At 32.3% G+C, this 21,808-nt stretch overlaps 1 protein-coding gene and 1 long non-coding RNA gene across 2 annotated transcripts; both read right to left on the reverse strand.

Annotated features, from left to right (window-relative positions):
* Positions 1–409: 409 nt before the first annotated feature.
* LOC128240062 (uncharacterized) lies at positions 410–4,507 on the reverse strand. The gene is made up of 4 exons (XR_008262033.1): positions 4,372–4,507; positions 2,953–3,031; positions 2,581–2,621; positions 410–2,191 (listed from the first exon to the last, which is right to left on the reverse strand). It is a non-coding gene; the product is annotated as an uncharacterized LOC128240062 (long non-coding RNA).
* A 3,730-nt stretch (positions 4,508–8,237) lies between these two features.
* LOC128240058 (uncharacterized) lies at positions 8,238–13,822 on the reverse strand. Its single transcript, XM_052956544.1, has 8 exons — positions 13,739–13,822; positions 13,412–13,543; positions 12,797–13,015; positions 12,158–12,298; positions 10,826–11,005; positions 9,668–9,837; positions 8,954–9,131; positions 8,238–8,683 (listed from the first exon to the last, which is right to left on the reverse strand). The coding sequence occupies exons 2-8, from the start codon at positions 13,539–13,541 to the stop codon at positions 8,343–8,345; spliced, it is 1,359 nt and encodes a 452-aa protein (XP_052812504.1). The 5' UTR covers positions 13,542–13,543; positions 13,739–13,822; the 3' UTR covers positions 8,238–8,342.
* Between the last annotated feature and the right edge of the window lie 7,986 nt (positions 13,823–21,808).

Genomic DNA, 21,808 nt, shown 5'->3' on the forward strand with positions numbered 1-21,808 from the left:
CACACTGTACACACTTAATTGAGAGTGGATTAGAACAATCTATATTTTTTATTTTTTATAAAATTTTGTGACTTACCATGTAAATTGCATCGCGGCTTGAGAAAATTTGTTCTAAAATATGTTCTGAAATGATTGCACAATCAGTGTTACTTTGATAAGGACTTCGACATTGACATATATGTACGACCTATCACGATGTACGATGTTATCAATAAAGCAAAGAGCTCTACAAAGTCAATCCCATTAATTTAACATGTAAAGAGGTTCCTGTTTATACGCACTTAGATCTAGGCAAAACAAAGAAATGCTATGTTGTTTTATATCGGGTGCTGAGAAGGGAAAGTTAATTCAGTAACAATATACAAGTAATGGCAAATAGTTTGAATAGAGGCAGGTTTTGTTTTAATTCAATTTTTAATCATAATTTGTGTTTAGAAACATACAGCAGCTGTTACATGCAAAACTATTTATTTATCACCTAAGCTAGCAATAACAACGTAAAAAATTAATTTAATGCGGTATATTAAAGTGATATATCATTTTAAAGGTTACGTCATTACAAACTCAAATATGCACATTTTTTCAAAATCCATCAATTTTTGACAGAATTATGGCCCTTTTAATTTTACATTTTTATCAATTTTTCTGCCAAAATAGGTCAAATTCAAAACTTCGGAATTTAAATGAAATAAATAATGTCAAACAACACATTTTGTTTATTTTCTATAAATTTAATACACATTCCTAAATATCAGAACCTAAACAAAGTTTTAAGCAAATTATTTTACTTTAAAAAAATGATGAAAAAAAGTCCATTTTTAAGAAATTTTAAAATTGCTTTACATTTTGAAGAATGAGCTTGAAAAAGGTAAAACACAAAGAACATTTACATTCTTCCATTCACTGCTTGACTGTTGCATTTTAACAATTAATAGTATTATAAATAGGAAGATTAAAGGCAAACAAAAAATTAGTTGTCATGGTAACCATTCAATAAAAATAAAAAAAAATGCTTTAAACATCGCTTTTTGTTAAAAAGGAGAATTATGTACATCTTGCCATGATTTGCCTGACAGTTGTAATAAAGGTGAACTTCAACCCATCTAGCAATTCTGAATATTTCAATATAAGTATGAGATTGTCAGCAATTTTCAAGGTTAAATTATAAATATAATTGTATACAAAGTATGACCAAATGATTAACAAATAACAGAAATATTTCATTGACTGAAGCGGACATGCTAAAGAGTATCACATTGAAAATACAAAGGTTTTTAGACAACAATTACAGTTTCTTAAGAAAACTAGACTCTATAGTTACCATGACAACTGTTTAAAGTGACACTCTTATTCAGTATCAATGCATACACATGTATAACAAACATATACTTTGACTGTTAACCCTTTAACAACTTACTTAATAATTCATTTTTGGAAAATATTAAGTATTGATAAAAATATTGTAACCGTGTATTTAAGCTGAAAAAGCAAAGATATTAAATGATTGGTGAATGCATAAAGATTTACTGTGATCTACTATGATCTCAAATGGTAGAAATACTGCCTTTTATGCACATTTCCTTCGAGTAGAAGTAGGCATCCTTCATTAGAACCATTGTTTTCAACATTTATTCATCCTTTTTGAAATAATAAAACAAAAGTATTAATTGTGGTAAATCTTATGTGGGAGTAAGAGTGCATCTTTAAAAGAACCGACTTTTTTTTAAATTGACATGGAAACTATCAACACGAATAATACCAGATAATGTTTAGAAACAAACATAAGGACAATATTTCTGTTTCAAACCAAATTTAAAATACTTTAATTATTGGAATCAAAATGTGCATAGATTTGGAATCATAATGTCCATGCATGTATTTGTAACCATTCATGCCAAGTTTTACACATAAAAAGAAAACATTTTATATGGAAACATTTTCACTCTATAATCACTCAAAAAATGAAGGAACTGTTCATGCTGTACAGGGGTATTTGGAAGTGCAGATACTTCTTATTGCAAGAAAATCAATCCTCTTTGCACTACACAGTAATCTTGGATATTGCAAGAATTGAGAGAGAATCTGTGAGACACTTCATGGTATGACTGTTGCATGATAGAACCACTGTCAAATACTGAAAAATACTGTCAAATTACACCAAGCTGTTTTTTTCTCAGAAACCATCATGAGCCTGAAAATATAACAAAGGAATGTGTTGATTTCAATTAATACACATGTTCACAAAAGAAACTACATGCATTCAGTTTATATGGCAACATACATATACAGATGTATACATACAGTGTAAAAAGGTTTTATCACATTTAATTAAGAGAATACATTATATTACCAGATATTGTCTTAATATTGTCTTAATAAAGTTGACATACATACAGAGAGAAATAAGGATTTTCTAATTTAAAACTTCATACTGTTCAACATTTTTGTCCACTTTTTGTACATAACAAATTACCTTTTCTCTATAATAATTTATTTTTCCTTTCAAAATTATTCCTCAAAAAAGTCAACATTATATTTTTAATAGAGCAAATAAATACAATTTGACAAAAAAGTACATACAATTAGGTTACTGAATCTGCATCAGTCAGGTGAGAGTGAAACTGAAAGTAAACAGAAACATAGATAATTATGTATTATTCAGAGAGGGACAACTATGTGTATATATATATATATATATATATATGTAATGAGGTGTGATGTCTATACACAGTTTGGTATTTACCAGAATCAATTTAAGAATCAATTCAACTTTACAGCTCAAAAAAAATGTCAAAAGCATTTATTTTACAAATAATAAAATATGTCATCATACAAAATGTCAAAGTTTATAAAGAGTTCTCAATAACTTCAGGTATGATTTCAAAGGAAATTAAGCAAATGGCATGTTTATGAGATATTCTCTGGTAAATATGCATCATAGTTCTAAGTTACCCCAGTTCTGCAATCCTTCCCATCATTCTGACTGGCTGAATTTGAGTGGTATGAATGTATTCTATGGCTTTATTTCTCACTGAAAGGAAGAAAAGATTAAATAAAAAAGGGAAAAAAGACTAATAAATGACAAAACTGACCACCCATGAATTGGCAGACATACTAATGTGTAAAAATACTTATATAAAAAATATTTAGTCAAAAAGGAAGAACAGCCATTTACGGAATGTGAAGTTTAAAATAATTTCAAATGAATAATCAAAACATTGAGTTGAAAATTAATGACAGCAATTGAAATCCTATCATAACAGGAATTACAATAAATCTGAAGACAAATAATGTTTGAAAAGTTGAATAATTTTTACAGAGAGTGATTTTATAATCCAAGTAACTATACAGAACATAAAAATGTTTCCTGAAATTTACACATTAAAACATTGATATGTTGAAATTTGAAACTTTCCAATTATTATTTAAGTATTAGTTACTTGGTGATAATGTAATGATCTATAAACAATTAAAATTGGTAGGCATCCAATTAACTGTTTAGAAGATTTAAAAAAATGCTTACTTTCTTAGTTTCAATTGTGAAATGCCTATATAAGCCAGCCTGCATTTTTCTTATTAACCAATAAAACACTAAATGGAAACTTGGCGTTGTAATTTGATTAATTGGGCTTTGGTTGTCGAGCTCTTTTAAGTTATTTAATATGAATTTGTCGGTCAATGCCCGTTGCAGAAACATGCGCATAAACAATAACAAACTTCAGCTTGACAGATTCTTAATTAATAATATAGAATGGCTTAATAAAAAATAACTGCCAATTCCCCAATAGTTTATTTACATTTTTTAAAACTGAAAGTGACCAGATCCTTAAAGAACCCGGTCTGTTTATTTCACTAAAACCAATCCCAATATTGGCTTGCAAATGTCTTATTTATTCAAATTATAAAACATTTGACCAATGTTCATGCAAAAGAATTGGCAACCCCTTATAAATAGCATTCTAAATATAATAAAACAATGATATGCATAAACCTACCTCAATGTTTACTCAAAATAAATTACTATTTACGAAGGTTGGCATTTAAAAAGTAAACAAAAATTACTTCCTGGTTAATTCGGATACTCTCGGCTTTTCAGGTTGCATGCCTTATGAGTCATCAAATTGTTCTTGTTTTTGGCCACTCTCAGAAACGATGTGTTTATAAATAGCCCTTGCGGAAAAATGCGACAAATTACTGAATCAAATGGATAGTATCACTGTGTAGATAAATGAATGAATTTTCAGAAATTCGATGATGCATTGTTGTTCTTTCGATTTGGACCTATAATTCAGCATGTTTTATCCCTTGTTTCAGTTTTTGTCAAAATAAAAGCAGAAAATATACATAATAATTCATTAAAGTTATACTCACCGATGCAGGAGACGTCAATGTATCCTTGTAAAGTCATTGACAATCAAAACAATTCTTAAAATATCCGAAATCGAAAGTATAAAATGACAGTCAAAACGTCCCAAGACCGGCAGAAAAACGACATATTACAAAAAATGCTTGTGAAAATTTTTGCTCGTTTTTTTTTGTTTCACATAATTAGATAAAACCCGTACTACAGTTGATAGATAATTTATTCATGATTATTTTGGTAACATTTTCGGCAGTAAGTATAAATGTTTGCAGGAGTAATATCCATTGGAGTGAGGAGTGGTATTAGCATTGTGCGGAATAGGGAAGTGTAAAAAACGACGTTACGTTGTTATTGCTACCTAAGCCATATTTTAATATTTGTTCACAAAAACAAACGTGTCGTGTAATCTAACATGGGCTCAAAGGAACAAAATTCAAAGTAACCGAATGTATGGTTATGTGTTGAGTCGCCTCTTAAGCATAAAACAAAACATAGTGATTATTTTGTCCGACGTCGGAGTCGGTGGCGTCGTCCTCGTTATTTTTCAAATGGCAATGTCATTAAACTCATAACGCTTATTGGTCATTGTCAGTACCACCCATTTGTATTTGGATCAAACGTCGACGATCAATGTAATGACAAGTTTTACCGCAACAAAAATGTGTTACAATGACTTTAGTAAAGGCGGGTGACTTAACAGAATTTTAATTCCGAAAGCTAAACGTGCGTCTTAAACTATTATGTTAGTTCTTCTTAGTGAAAATACTTTGTAACAATGTATGTTAGGTAAATAGATATACCCTGGAATTCACACAACTGTGTCGGTACAAATAAACGGTGAATTTCGAGCTATTGAATTTCATGTAACAGACCAATGACTGTATTGTTTCCGAAGAAATGTGTGTGTAAAAAGGTATGATTTCGTTTGTACCGGAAAATTAGCTAGGGAAACCAGAACAGTTATAATTCCGGGCTTAAACTATTAGATGCTTTGTTTTCAAATGTTTTTACCAAGAAAGCTTGGTTTACCAAAGGACTCCATTTGTCGCAGACCTTGACTACCAATGAACTCATGCAATAAACATTCAATGTCATATTATTCTCAAAAATATATTTAATAGCTGAAAACCCGAAAATATTAAATCATTGGTGAATGCTAAAAGATTAACTGCGATCTACTATAGTCTCATAAGGTAGAAATACCGTGTTTTCTTCACATTTCTCTTAAACTAAACTCTGTATCCTTCATAAGAACCATTGTTTTCGACATTAATTTATCCCTTCTGGTATATTTATACAATTGTATTAATTTTGGTAAATCTTGTTTGGGAGTAATAAGAAGATTAGGATTAGTGAAGATATGCTGTAAAGGTTTTAATACTTATGTGAATTAAATTTAAATTTTCTTTTTTCTTATTTCAAGATACTTACGTGAAACAGTCTCTGAATAATTGTGGTTGTAGTTTATTGTTGGTTTTTCTTTTTGTGTTAAATGTTTGTCACATAGATGGAGGCTCATCTGGAATTGAAATTATATTTGCAGATTAAATTTTGAATTGTTTCATGAGTCTGTACCAACATAATATTGAATGTTTATACTTATTATATTGTTGAAACTTAAAATAAACGGGCATGTAATTCAACTTTGACATATATTAAGATAAGCGTTCCCAGGAGGTGTTAATATGGAATAGGAATAGTGATTTGCCCAATCTCCCTAATGTCTGAAATTAAATATGCTATGCGTAAGCAAGCAAGACAAAAGTATCAACCTTAATACGAATACATTTACTCTAAGCACTTGACAGAGAAACCATCTCTCCTAAACTGCCAGGATTTTACTTTGTTCTTTTTCATGTCCGTTGTTTTACAAGATAGACGTCAAAAGAGTGTACGTATTATGCGTTCGTCTTGTTTATGCAGAGACTGTATTCATACAATTCATGTTTTATTTCTATCTTCACCATCACCTTTATTAAATATTCTAAGACAGCAAAAATTTATTTAAATCTCAACTCAGTATTTCTGTAGTACGTTAAAATAGAAAAGTTCACGGCATGTCTATGACATAAGTAAAAAAAACCATGTCGATTAGATATAGTAATCCGAAATTTGAACAAAACATACTTTCAGGGCAAAACTCTGCTTTCAAGAACAAAACCAATTGTATTATCATTGTTTATTTATCTCATTTTGCGACAGAATAAAACCATGGATGATTGTTTGCAACCGCTTCCTGTGATCTTTGTTCTGTTAACACCTTTCTTGAGCGAATTCCATAGGATAAATTTACAGTCTAAGAGAGATAATCCTGTAATGAGATAATGCAGTTAGTTAATCAGATTTCTCTCAAAAGTATCGACCGTAATATGAATACATTGACTCTAAGCACTTGACAGAAAAACCATCTTTCCTAAACAGCCAGAGAATAATAACACCGTTCTGTTAAGAAATAAAAACGAAAATCTTTCATCTTTCCTGGGTCGGAAGGCGCTCTTATATTTATAAAGACAAATCAAAATACATGTAGAATGAGAAGTATTCCACTATGTATATTGTTTTAAATAAAACATGTCTTATTCTAATGCAATGTATTCTTAATATATTCTTAATGTCCTACCAATGGAGATCTTTATTTTTAATGTATTCTTAATGTCCTACCAATCTTTCTCGAATTTTGTCAAAATGCATGCCATCTAGTATTTACATTCTCCAATGGAGATCTTTATGGAAAGCTATACATATTCGAAATAGGACAAACGGCACTCTCTGTTTAATTTAGTTATTTTATTTTAGACTTACTTGAGTCATAAAATAGAAATAATATACATTAGCTGTCATCGAAGGTGAAAGCATGCTTTATTATGGAAGTCGTAGTTTGCCGTAGTTTGCCGGAAGTGTCACATTTTGGTGGTCGTTTAAAACGACATATCAATGAAAACCACAATGAGCAATTTCCAAAGATGTCAGAGAATCAATTAAATAATTATTAGATAACCAATAGTTATGTTTGCTTTCGATATCAACATTGTAAAAGCTTTAAAATTTGTTCCTTGTTCAGAGAGTATTCCAGAGAAGCTAACTCAACTTTCTTTCTGCGAATGAAAAGACTTCATTGCTACCTTCAGTGACGAACACAACAATTTATTTTCTTTCGGTCTGACTTAATGGTAATAGGATGTATAATGGCTTGCTGTTAATGTACTTCCCGTGCTACTTAGGCATTTTGGACAAGATGTTCCGTTGATACTGATAACAATGCCTGAAGAGTACAACAAACATTTAAAAAAAAATATTTTTGGGTCGTTTAAAGATAACGATACCAACATAGGTAAACAGAACAAAGTAGTTCCACTGTGTAATTACAGAACACTGCAAATCATTTTTTTGTTTTAAACATTTCACATTTAATACATGACATCGGTTTACATGTTTGTACCAATAATTGTTATTTGATAATACATACAATTGATTCATAAGAAGATTACAATAAAAACAAAATATCCACAAATTTGAGTTGAAAAGTGAAAAAAATCCATGTTAACTTAAACATAACACACTTATAAATTCTATATAAATCGTGTGTTTTGCTTTTATAGATGTATGTTGTAATCACTTTATACGAAGGCAAACATATCGAATGGAATCATGCAGACATATCGAATGAAATCATGCAGACATATCGAATGGAATCATGCAGACGTGAAGATCAAGGATGAGGTGATCTAATATCAACATATTCGTTTCTCCCTGATGTTTTAAGTTGTCGTAAGCAAGCAACTCGCTCTCCTGTTCTAAATCGAAGGTCAATTTTTCATTCAAATGTAAGTTTTTGTTCGGATCAATTTCCTTCGTTGAGTTCCTGTTTCTTCAATGGTCCTGTTGATTCATAGAAAACATGGTTGATTAATCCTCAATGTTGCATGTTCGTTTTTATCCAACGTGAATTGCATACCCAATTTAACGACTGTGTGAAATCTTAATACAGTGGTGACCCTCTCCATGAATTGTAGAAATCGGAATGTTTTCCTCTAATTTCACATGTAAAGTTTGTCTCCCCACTTCCTCTTTTCACAATAAAATCCTTTTTGTTTATTGTTGGAAAGTTTGCAAACGTATGGTCACCGTATATTGTCAATTTTCGAACCCATCTCCTGCTTGAAAACAGCGTGTATACATAGCCCCTTTCGAGGCATGGGCAAGTGTATGGCATAAAAATTGTGACTTTCCTGTTAACAAATTCATCCGGCTGGATAATTGTCACGTTTAGATTTGATCCATTAGTGATTAAAAGTACGTCTTCAAGATAAACATCAAGCTCTGTAAGTTTAGTAAAATGGCTTTGAAATATTTTTCACTTACTTATTTGTTTTAAATGACTCAATTTAAAATATAAAAAATAAACCAAACTATAATTGCTTTACAAACTTGAAAAGGCAAACAAATAACCAACATGATCGTTCATGCCTCATTATTTATGTAATGGTTTTACTAAAATCAAAAAGAGATCTAGGTTAGAAAATATAAGTTTTCTGATACCGCACCACACATATTGTGTGCTGATAAACCGAATATCGTATTACGTGTTACCATATAGTTTCCTGCAAGCTGAACGTTGTTTCCCATTGTAACATTCTGTGAACGGACATTCGTCTAATGGGATTCTCATTGTAGTTTCATTTGCTGTGTTTTGATTCCATCTCGACCTTCTTCCTGGTGTTGTAGGACTGATGCGGAATGTATTTCTTATATGTTTCGAAAGACACTCCTAGAATAAAAAGCAATATATAATTGTTAATTTGATTGAATATATACATATCAGACTATTGCAATTATACTTATACTTTACGTAACCCCAGCAACCAGCATTTTATTATGACACTTCAAACACTGAAAGATTAACGTTAGACAACATTATCACATATAAAAAGATATAGAATAATATTTCATTAACTTTTTCAAAGAATTTTTTTTTTCAATAATTCTGCAACTTAAACAAAGGTAGTCATTGTCGATGCCGGGAACTACCAAAATGTGTTGATACCGATATTGTTGTCTTTTGACGTTGTGTATCTCTAATTCAATGTATATTAGAGATTGTATTTTGTAGCTTCGAAAAGGTCGTAGATAGTTGCTGCATGTAGGTGTGTTTCTAGTTTCCATTTCAGCATTATTGCATTATTATATATATAATAAGACCATTGTTTCCTTGACGTATATCAGATCCACACACAGTAGTCGACTAGATATAGGAGTAAGGAGTTTGAATTTTAATTCTTACTTCTATTAGTTTTATCTACTTACATCAGGCGGATCGAGTTCATTGTATGTTGTCCATGTTCGGTTAATGTAGCAACATTCGTAATGAGAAGGATGTGTCTTTGTCACTATGGTGTTTCTGCAACACAACTCCTTGGCTCTGTCGATGACTTTATTTTCACAACAGTCTTCGGCCTTCAGAATGTAAGGTGTATCTAAAAGCATTCAACTTATTAAGTGTGTCCTTCAAATATCTACTCAGGTTGTTTATTTAGGGTTTATCAGTTTAAGAAAACATGACATTTTGATTGCTTTTGCTAACAAAGCCGATATAAATAGGTTTTAAACCTCATATGAACTTATTTTCTATGGACCGTAAATGGTACGTAGTGTTTAGAACCGACCCTAGATTTAAGGTCGTTTTTACTTCCGACCTTAAATTGTTGATCCTTTTTACTACCGAACATTTATTGAAGATAGTTTTTACTACCGACATTTAAATTAAGGTCGCTTTTACTGCCCACTCAAAATTTAAGGTGGTTCATAAAACCGACACTATTTCTCTGACTTGTTTAACCGACTCTAACGTTTGTTTTTACTATCGACTCTGTGGGTTTTGGAAAGGTACATTCTTCCTTGTATACGATTTTAGTTCTTATTCCAAGCATGTTAATATATAAAATTACGAGGATTACGTGTGATAATAAAACATCTAGAAATGTATGTCAAGGTCAACGGCGATTAAAACTAAACAGTATAAACAAAAAGTTCTTTTTATGGCATGAATTAAAAGACAAAATTCAAGACTTCCTTCTATTTTTTAGAATTTTATTTTAATAACAGTGACCATAAATTCTCATCGGAGCACTAACAAAGGCTTTGTTTCATTGACCGGCCGAAGGCAGTTATCTTATTAATTAGTGATTTGGAATTTTTTATTGCGTGTATTGTCTTTTGTGGTGTTCGTACGTTCACGTCTACCGGTTAGTGTCGTTTTAAACTTTACCTTATGGTTCTTAACAGGTTTTATGTTTGATTGTTTGACAACCGGCTAATATGACATTTTAATTTTCATTGTATTTTTGTGATTGAAAAAAGAACTTGAATCCGATCAGATGTAAAAATATTCAATGTTCAAGTGAATTAATGTATGTTATCAATAGATTATTTGATATGTAGATATCGTAAATATGTGATTCTTACGTCCGTTACAACAACCCGTATCACTGTTGTAAATAGTGTTGTTGCAGCATGTTTGGCTTGTGTAGTTAAACATCTTTGTCCCACAACATTCCATCGTATTCCATTTGCTCTTTTCTACGTGATGGACAATACCGTCGCAGCAGTTTATGTCATAAAAAGGATCTTGCGTTGTAATAAAAGCTGAAATCAGGACGTAAACTAAACATTAATATGTTTTAGGTAATGGACCATTAAATAAAATATGTAGATACATATCTTACGAAAAGAAAATGTTCACAATATGAACGAATGATGAATATGCAGAAAATTATTAGACTAAACATAAATGATTAATTGAATAAACACTTTGCTGTATAATCGTTAAAAGTTTTTTGCACCATATTGACTTCTTGCGTTAGACAAAAAAGTGGCTAACATTCAATAAAAATTCAAGTTGCAAATTCAATAAACCAGTATCAGCAAAACTACTTGGTTAAAAACATAACTGATAACAACCAAGAATGAATTGGAAAGAATAATATTACGATACGCTTGTTTATAAGATGTTGTAACGTGCGACGTCAAAGAAACACCAACAGATCCCTTGAGAGTAAAGCATGCTCGACCCCGAAGGGGTCCACTGGTCTTTATAACCACTAACTTCTCTATTCTCACAGAGCCCGGCTTTGCTTATTTGCATATTACCAAGTTAACATACGTACTACGAACGTACTTCCGTTTATAACGGAATATTATTATGACCGCACATCCGCCGCCTACAGCGGACCGTTACACTATGAACGCACACCCGCCGCCTACAGCGGACCGTTACGATATACATATTGAACTCATTATGAATATTCATACCATTTGAAATAGAAATTTGTGTTTAGGAAAAACACAAACAACATATCGAATACAAACGCGATATAAGCGATCCTCTTTTAAATAAAAACGTTGATAAAAGGATATCTACATGTTCGTGTGAATGATGATGTTCGTATACATATGAAAGGTATGTATGTAACGTACAATAGGGAACCGTATTGTGGTGAGTACATTTATTAGGTTCACTTGTTGTTGAAATATTTCTAGAACGTACCACTATATTCCCCCTCCCCATACTCACCCTGAAAATTCCCATATCACGTTTGGAGTAAAAGGCTGAATATAATAGATAAATTTGCCTAGAATATATAGTTCGTGCGGAAGTACCACCAAGGCCCCTTAACACACGTAGACTTTATATATCTTTCGACATTTGGAGGATAAGCAGTCCATAGCTGTGTCGCTAACGTTTCGCCCCTCAGTATCAAAAACCATGTATCAGCCCGTGCGTTAAATAATGCTTACCGTTCCCACACGTTTCGATGCCTTTTTGGACTACAACTTTAGTGCCATTGTTTAGACGTAGAAGTTGCATTTGATATGAATTATATACCCCATCATCGTGACAGAAATATGGACCTGGGTCTGGTTTTGTCATCAACATACCTGAAATGGCAAAAATAATAATAATGTTTTATTTCAAAATATAACAAGGCAATACTGCAATTTGGTTTTGCTATTTAGGCAAAAATACTTAAATTGTGATCCAAATATAATTATGAAAGGAATTTGGAGGTACTAAAAAGACCTTGTGGGGAGTTATAAATTAATCCCTAACATACACTTAATGATAAAGATACAACGTCAAAAATGACCTTACACAAATCCAAATAAAGGTGATAATACATGGTTCGGTAACTGACTCAAAACAGTCAGAGGTTCAGTATTTCGCTTGTAATATTATGGAACATAGAACAATTACTAAAACCTTGTAGAGTGTCGTAAGTTAAGAGCTTACATACAATAATTGAAGCACAACATAAAAAACAATATAGAAATGCCACATACGCACACACATATGGGTGTTAATAAATGGTTCGGTCACTGACTCAAAATGGTCAGAGGTAAAGTATGCCGCTTGTGATATAATGTATAGGAGCCTACCGGTTTGTGTGCAGCAAACATAGCGGCTTGAATCGTATAATATATTTTGTCCGTGTGGTCCTATGCATTGACGTAATCTATTTATTCCGTCATTTCTATCCACCAGTTCTGTTCCGCGGCACACCTGAGCAGTACCAATATTGCGATCGACCACGACACCATTGCAACACTCTTGCAATCTGCGTTTGTACAACCGCTCCTTATCACCATGACAGCATCCTATCATGTTTTAGAAAAATAAAACGTCTAAAGTAAGCATGAAAAAGTGTCGTTATATTTAAACTTTATTTTTTATAAAAACAGTTCAACGGGATCAGCCCGAACAAACTTCTAAATAACTTTTCTTTTATATCCAAAACAAATATATATTATCAAATTTAGCATTTGTTTTTTTTTAAATGCGCGTTGATGCTGTTTCTGTTTCCTGGTAACCTTTGTTATGTAATTGAAAGTTGTTGGATAGCAAGTTAAACCATGTAGTAGGTATTAGATATTTTGTTGACGTATGCAGTCCGGTGCTCTTTCTTAGTGCGAAGAATACCCAAATAAATACATATTGTCATCACAGAAATAGTGAGAGGTTAGAGGGTATCTGAAGAAAAAAGACAGTATTACCGTCATAGTTATCCTTTGTATGAAACTGGCCAAAACAGCAGAAGAAGTCTTTCGTGTATTCCCTCTCCACACTTGTTCTGAATTCCAGTCGACCTCCACAAGCAACCATGAGCGTTTTGTCGAAAACCATGTCTGATAAAAATAAGATAAAAAACATTTACTAAAGATAGAACTCATTTTATATTTACAGTTCAAATACTATTATCGTCGACGTCGTCGCTGTAGCAATAACCACAACCAACATTTCCACAACCATCAGCATACAACAACAACAATAATGCTACCATGAACTGGTCACAAACGGGAATAACAAATATTGACCCAAACCTTGAAAACATCCTAACTCGTGTCCGTCTTTAAACCTTCCGTGAGGTAGCTTTCCGCAGCAGATTTCTGTAGTGGTATTTATTTGTTTTTTCGCCACAAACTTGAAATATGAAATGAGATAAAGTTAGGTAATTTGAGCATATTTTATACGTGCATTTAGTCTTTAAAATCCTAACAGTCCTTGTCAGTCAGTTTGTTTCATGTTATTGAATACTTTTTTAAATTGTATAACAAATCAAACAATCAAAATTTCCTCACCCATCGCTGTTCCTGCCGTTCCATTGCATGTAAGAAGTATCCTGAAATTCAAACCTTACTCATTCACCCTATTATCGAACATGCTGAAATGTTTTGTTTAAACTAATTACGTATTTTGAAAGCCAATTAAACAATGGGGTATTTGACGTCGTGTCAACATTGGTATTGCAGTTGTACACGTGAAGTATAAAAGAATGCAAGATTTGCAGATTTGATCTGGTTAATCTACATTTATAATTAAAATTGTTTGTCTCAAATGTCGCATGGTATTTTATACTGGATTATGTGCAGTTCTCAAGGATAATAAGGCCATGCTTATTTTCTTTAAGTTATAATGGCATTTAATTGACAGGATTTAAGAAATAAGATTTAGATTCATAATTTAAAGATGAAACCCGTTTATAAATAATTACAAGTCAATAAACATAGTAATAGACATTACCTAATCGATAATTGAATTTATAGCTACATCTAAATGAATTACCAAGAAAAGGTAGCTATCACAGTCGGGTTACATGCCGGGAAAACCAGTCAAAATTTGAAATTGATACGATGAAATTGTTAAGGAATTCTGTAAAAGGGCATTGAGAGTTAAAAGTGTGACCATTTGCGTTTCTGTTGGATAATTTGTAGATAATAATCGGGACTTGCCGAGTTGCTTGTTTGTTTAACTAGAATATCACTTTAAACATCATCTAAATAAAGCCTATTTGGACGTCTCTTGTAGTTTCATTCAATTAAAAAACTGTTTGATTTTATTGCTGTAAAATTAACCAAAACAAGTAAACAGTAGGATTGTTTTTAGAACTTAAAGTAACCTATATTTGGTAAAAAGAGATGTCATGCAAATAAAAAAAACATTTTTTACTTACAAAAGTGCAGTTCGAAGCATCTCCGATTAGTGATACTGATGGGATTCCTATAACAAAACATAAAGTGTTTAAACCTTCATCTTGTCTTTAAATCATAATGTAGTTATAATATATCAGTTGTCCAGGAATTTTTATTACGTTTGATAGTTTTCAACGAATTTTGCAGGTGATGCATATTTTTACAAGTCGTATCTACAAATAAAATCTCAATGAAAGCATGTATATATAATAATATAATTTGTTGCGCTTAAAAGTGATCTTTAAATCAAATAACGAAATCGGTGTAAAGTTACCTTCGTATTCCGACGTACGTTATTCCTGAAAAAAAATCCGGAGATATTTAACGAGTTTTTTGCCGAAACTAGAAATGTCCTCCAAACATTTGCTGTGGTATAAACTATTTTATATATCTGTTTAGAGGGAAATTGTATAACCTTGACGACAGTTTCTTTCTAGTGGTGTGTATCAGAATACCAAATGCAGGATCGAGCATTTAAATGTATCCAGCTTTGGCTGAACCGTATTAACTTTCTTATTTATGCTAGGTAAGAGGGGATATTTAATATAACGATTGTCGGTTATTTTTATCAAATTCAATGTCTAGTTTCGAAAGACCATTGTACCTTTTCTTCCATTCGGTAAAAGGGAATATTTATGACTAATATCAGCTATTATTATTCAATGATTGTGTAACATCGATTTTTGGTTTGGATGTACCGTGTCATCAGATCGATACAGACTTCATCTGATACGTATTATTTGCCTTGTATTTATTGAAGTTATCTTAGCTCCTATTGATTTGAGTATATCATGATAACGTTTAGCAGGCGATCAGTGTAGAGATCTCATTTGGGATTTACTAAACACGTATCCTTTCCACAAAGTAATTCGTTATATATAAACATTTTTCACTGAAAAATCGCACAATTATAACTTGACTGGTCAGTGGAAATACATTTAAACTCTTCATGTTAGCGCACAAGGGTTTACGAGCATTACCGACAGCATTCGAAAATGGCAGTCGGTAGCGCTCGAGGGTTTACGAGCCTTACCGACAGCATTCGGAAATGGCAGTCGGTAGCGCTCAAGGGTTTACGAGCATTACCGACAGCATTCGGAAATGGCAGTCGGTAGCGCTCGAGGGTTTACCTGTATTACCGACAACATTCAAAAATGTCAGTTGGTTCTCTTTCGTTCCTTTTTTTCAATTATCTTATTTTTTTAAATGATGAGCATTGGTGCATTTTAACATAATACAATGCCCTTTTACAAAGTGCAAGTCATTTGAAGTGTAATATTTTGAATAAGATTTTACAAAAATAAAGTAACACGAGAAGTGTATTTACGAGCGTTTCGTAGAATAGCGAAGTAAAAATTGTCTAATGCGGTACTGGTTTATATTGATTGGTTTATGCACGAGGTTTTCGTGCAGTATTATATTGGATAATTTGGTCATTCTACCTGACGATTGCATACCATTCATATCGAATTTTCCAAGAAATATTTTATAAATTGTTATTGATTTTTCTTATGTAAAATTGATCATGTTTATTTGTTGAAATTATTTTTCATTGGTTTTGTTAAGATATTCAGTAGATGAAGCCCGACATTGTGACTCGTAACCTTTCACCGACAGAAAGGGACAAATGGGTACACGTTTCCAGAGCGAATTTTTTCATTATGTTTTTATCTCTGGTTTTTCGTGGGCGATTCGAGTCACAGCTGAATATCCTTTTGTAGAGTACTGTAACTGGCTCTGCATGTCTCATGGATACCGTTATATTCATATTCATTGTATATGGTACCATGCCGGCTAAGTTCACAATTACACGTCTGGTAAAAGCAATTTGCTTGTTGTTTTTCTATGAAAAGTTATATATATTAAGTAAAGCTTAGACGAGATTGGAACTGCTATTTGGCCATCATATGTTATTTCCTGATACCTAGGCCAGTACTATAGTTAGAATAGATTGGAAAAACTTAAGAAAAATGCTATAAATCTCAATTATCGATCACAACGCTCTGTAATTGAACCGTATAGATATTTCGAAAATGTGCTAGTGGCAGTTAACTCAATTTTAAAAATTCAAAAAAACAAAGATGAAGGCCATATTCTACCCTTGTAAAATTAAAAAAACTCGGCGTTTTAAATATTTGCCTACGATCAAAATGATATATTTTATAAGTTGGTAGTGCATACTGTCTATGTCGTATTTCCACTGTAAAAATAGAACTAAACATTCCGTGAAGGGTAAAACATTTGTATTAAGTTGTTGTTTTTTTCCTGCGTTATTTTGTCAACTCTAGTACTCATTACGAAGAAGAAGTTTATAACTCCTTTGTGTTTAAATACGTTTAAAGATAAATATGACGGTTCCTTTGACGATTGTTGAATAGAAAATACAGCGGCAAGACAGTATCGACAAAAAGACGTCTCCAAAATATCCATGATAACTCATTTTGCAATACATGGTTTTAAAATCATTCCTCCTGTTAAGTGAATGTAAGTATGCAGTCAGATAATTTTCGAGTAATCGCTTCAGATAAAATACCCTTAGTCGTCCCTACCGCTCTATTACATGTAACAAGTATCCTGTAGACCAACCGAACTCATTCATCCGTTTTGTAAAACACGCTGGATAATCGGCTTAACAGTATTCTGTGTGTTAAAGGCCAATTAAACAATGGAATATTCAACGTTTACCTTTGTTTTGCAATTGTTTAAATGAGTATCAAATAATGCAAGATTTGCAGATTTGATCTGGGTATATACGAGCATTTATATTTGATCGCGTTTGATCTGAGGTGTCGCCTGCTTTGTGATGCATTAATGCTTATGGTTGTATTTGTCTTCATGGATAACACGGTCATGTTGATATTTTTTTCAAAGTCGTAATAACATTGCAGTGCAAGGATTCGCACGATATATTATTGTAAAATATTGAAAAGTTAGGACCTGTGAAAATATACTATAGTTTCAACTTAAAACGCAATACTGTGAAGTGATTTCAATCCTTAAAATCCAAAGGTAACAGTGTCTTAATTTAGATTCACAGCTACATGTAGCTGTTTTACCGTGATATTATAGTTTTTACAATCGGAATGCGTGCACGTACTTCCCGTAGTTTAAATGGTAATAGATAAATTTGTAAAGAAAATCATGTAAACGTGCATATAAGTGTCCATATTGTAATTATTTTACTTGATGTTGTTGTTGTTATTGTTGCTATTATTCTTGTTGGCTAATGTTGTTGATGTTTTTGTTGTTTCTGTTGTTGTTGTTAGTGGTGTTGGTGAGCGTGGTGGTGTTGTTGTTAATGTTGTTGATATCTCTTCTATATTAAGATATAGAGTTGCAATTTACAAATGCTTTGTTTTAAGAATCTAAATATAGCATTTTAGTTTGCTTGCGTATTGTTGTCTAGGCCAAACAATATTGCCTTTGATGTGATGAACTAGTCTGTTCAGTAAATATTTTTAATGGCAGTTTGCTACTATTTGTTAAGCCGTCTGTATCAGACTATGAACTGCAGCATCGTGCAATTACATTCGTAGAGCTTTGAATTACCATTTGATTTTTTTTTTAAATTTAAAACCGGAAAAGGGGATATTTCAATTGAATTATGTCAGATTGTTTTTCATCTGATTCAAGCTTCGAATGCCAACACAAGGTTTGATCATTCATAGTCGGTAAATGGGAAAATTTAATATGACGATTGTCAGCTATTTTTATCAGATTCCATGTCATTTTTGGAAAACCATTTAAACCCCGTTTACGTTTGCCCTGCCACCAGATCGATATAGAGTTTATCTGATAAGTTCTGATTTGTCTTGTTTTATTGAGGTTATCTTTGCTTCGGTTGATTGCCATGCTTTAATTTGATAAGTAAGCATGTATTTAGGTGATTATATTATTCAATATAAACTTTGTTTACGTTCATCAGTATAAAGTTGTCAGTCGGTAACAACTAACCAAAACACAATTTCCACAAAGTAATTCGTTATATGTAAACATAATAATTAAGAAAAAAAAACAGAATTATTTCTTATCTGATCATAAAATTAAACAATCGAATGGTTCGAAGATGCGAAAATAGAAACGATTGACTTTTACTGATGTCCTTTGCGTTAGGTTTTTATAACGCGTCGTTTCTGCACAGTGGATTGAAAATGTGGCCAAGTGGTTAAGGCGTCCACCTACGGAGCGGCAGGTCCTGGGTTCGATCCCTGGCCGCGTCATACCGAAATACGTTAAAAGTTGTTACATGTAGCGTTCTTGCCTAGCGCTCGGCATTTCAAGGGTAGTGCTTTGAGAAGTGGTGTACTCAGTACTGGTTTATCCCAGGAAAGTTGTACCCCGTGTATCGGTGCTTTAGCACGTAAAAGACCAAAGGGGTCTCTTCGTAAAAGGGCTAGGATATCGCACACAGACCTCCTTGTATCCCACCACTGTCGGTTCCGCGTGCTGTCCCTTCAGCAAAAACACAGGACCCCTTTGAAAATAAATGCTTTCACTTTCACGGGTAATCCTTGACCGCAAGGTCTAAAGCAAAACATACATACTTACTTTTACAATTTAAGGTAACAATTAATAAATTCGAGCAAAACGGTTGAGTTGATGCCCACGACTATACTTTGTTTGATCTCGTAAATCCGATCATATATTTGGTTCCTATATCTATACTGAATACGAGGGCCCAGTTTCACAAAAATACAATTCTCAATCTCAATATGATTATTATTATTATTATTATTATTATTATTATAATTGTTATTATTATTATTATTATTATTATTATTATTATTATTATTATTATTATTATTATTATTATTATTATTATACAAACATGTTTAGCTTTATTCAGCACACCCTGTTACAGTTTAAAACGCATTGTTCTGAACAATTGGTCCGTGATATTTCAAATCAGATTATGCAGATAAATAGTAAAATAATTTGAGATAAGGATAGAGATTCTACATAATGTCGTAATAAATAGATATTTTAAAAAAAGTGCAGGTGGTAGTTAACCCCATCTAAAAAGTTACCTACGCCATGGAAAATGCATAAAGTATCACAAAATTGCAAAATTCAAAGACCAGATAGGCCACATTCTTCCAATGCAGCAATTAAAAAAACCGGTTTTTAATTCTTGTCTTAGATCGAAATAATTTATTTTTAGATAAAGTTGGTAATAGTCTATGTAATGTTTCCATTCGAAAAATAGAACTAGACATTCTATGGAGAGTAAAACGTTTTATGAGGTTGTTCTTTTTGTGGCTTTTTTTCAACTTTGGCACTGGTTATGAACAAGATCTTGATCACTGTACGTATATAAAGCAGTCGAGTAATCGTTGCGATATCAGATAAAATACCCTTTATCTTTTTGCTTAATCTCTGACAAATAGATGAATAACAAACGTATGATAACAACTCTCTAGTTTGTTTGCATTGAAGAGATAATACCAGTCATAATAAATAGTACGGGGAAAGTCCGTTGGCTTTTAGTGATTTTAGACTGCACACAATGATTCTTCCATCATTTAGTACTTTAAGTACTTTAAGATTTTAATGTTTTTTACTCTTTATACGTAACCGTATACTAACGGAAACGTTTAGGTTTAAATATGCATTAATCAATAATGCTCTTTACCGTCCAATCTATGATTTATCATCAAGTTTTTCTTGATGGATGGATTTCTTCCCCCCCCCCCAAATTCCGCAGATGATATGAAGCGGTTTTGCCAACATATAAGGGAATTAAAGACGACCGATAAGGTAGAGTCATTGAACGGAACGTATGAAAGGGTGAGCCTGTGTTTGCGTCTTCTGTCCTTTGAAGACTCAATTTCAGTGTCTGTGCACTAGTTGAAAATGGGGGTTTTCTTAAAGATTTATTAAAAATATCAGGACCTGTTTCCTTGAGTCAATGAAACATTACGATTATATATCATGTTCAGGCATAAAGTTGTCAGTTGGAATTTCAGAATTGGTATCATTAATGTAATGATTGTCAGTATCATTATGGATACACTGTGACTGGAGCAATTTAGTAATCAAAATTGCATTATTTGAGGTTTCTTTCCAAATATTTTGCCACTATGGATGCATGAGATGAGTGGGGGTAGATCTATAGATAATGACCTCGGTCTAGCGATGAAGAAGCCAAACTGCTTCCTTCATGGGTTTGGGCAAGTTATCTGTATAAGAAACTAAACTATCAATACAACTCTGGTAAAAGACCGAAGACACGGCTCCGTTAGCGGCGTAGACTGCGCTATGTTTAATTTAAAATGGTGAAGAAATAGTGAAGTTATTTTTGTTTAAAGTCTTCATTCGAAGCAAAATATTGCCTTCCGACGTAGCATTTATGACGCAAAATATCACGTGGTATACACACACTGAGTATGGCAATGTAACATTCACACTTACCTTTTAAAAGGATGTCGTCACGGAAACTGTAATTGCTCTTGGGGTAAAAGTGCATTAATGTGTCTGTACTGCAGGGAATTTGTAATATGTATATTTGAACAGATTCAAGCAATCATTATGCAACAATGGTCTTATCTAATTTCGTCTTAACATTACTAACAAAAGAAAGAATTACAAAATGTTGAATAATATTTTGACGGACGAAATAAAAGCGTTTTAAGTATATCGGTTACAGATGTTAAATAGTTGCCTCTTTTCACATTTTAGAAATTGCAATTTGGTGCCCTGAGTTCGATTTTTTGAACGCGGATGTGCAGAAATATCATTGTGACAGTGTTTTACGAAACATAAAGATAAAAACGAACATTGTAATTAATTGTGTCGATCTTTCTAAGCTTATGAATGACAAATATGTAACGTTATTGTCAACAAGTAAACGCCATTAACAAAATTGCAACTTATTTATATTAAGCTTTTAAAAGACGAGGATAATACTCATTCTCGTTGATA

This window comes from Mya arenaria, chromosome 7, assembly GCF_026914265.1.
Source record: "Mya arenaria isolate MELC-2E11 chromosome 7, ASM2691426v1".
In the NCBI taxonomy this organism is placed as follows: domain Eukaryota; kingdom Metazoa; phylum Mollusca; class Bivalvia; order Myida; family Myidae; genus Mya; species Mya arenaria.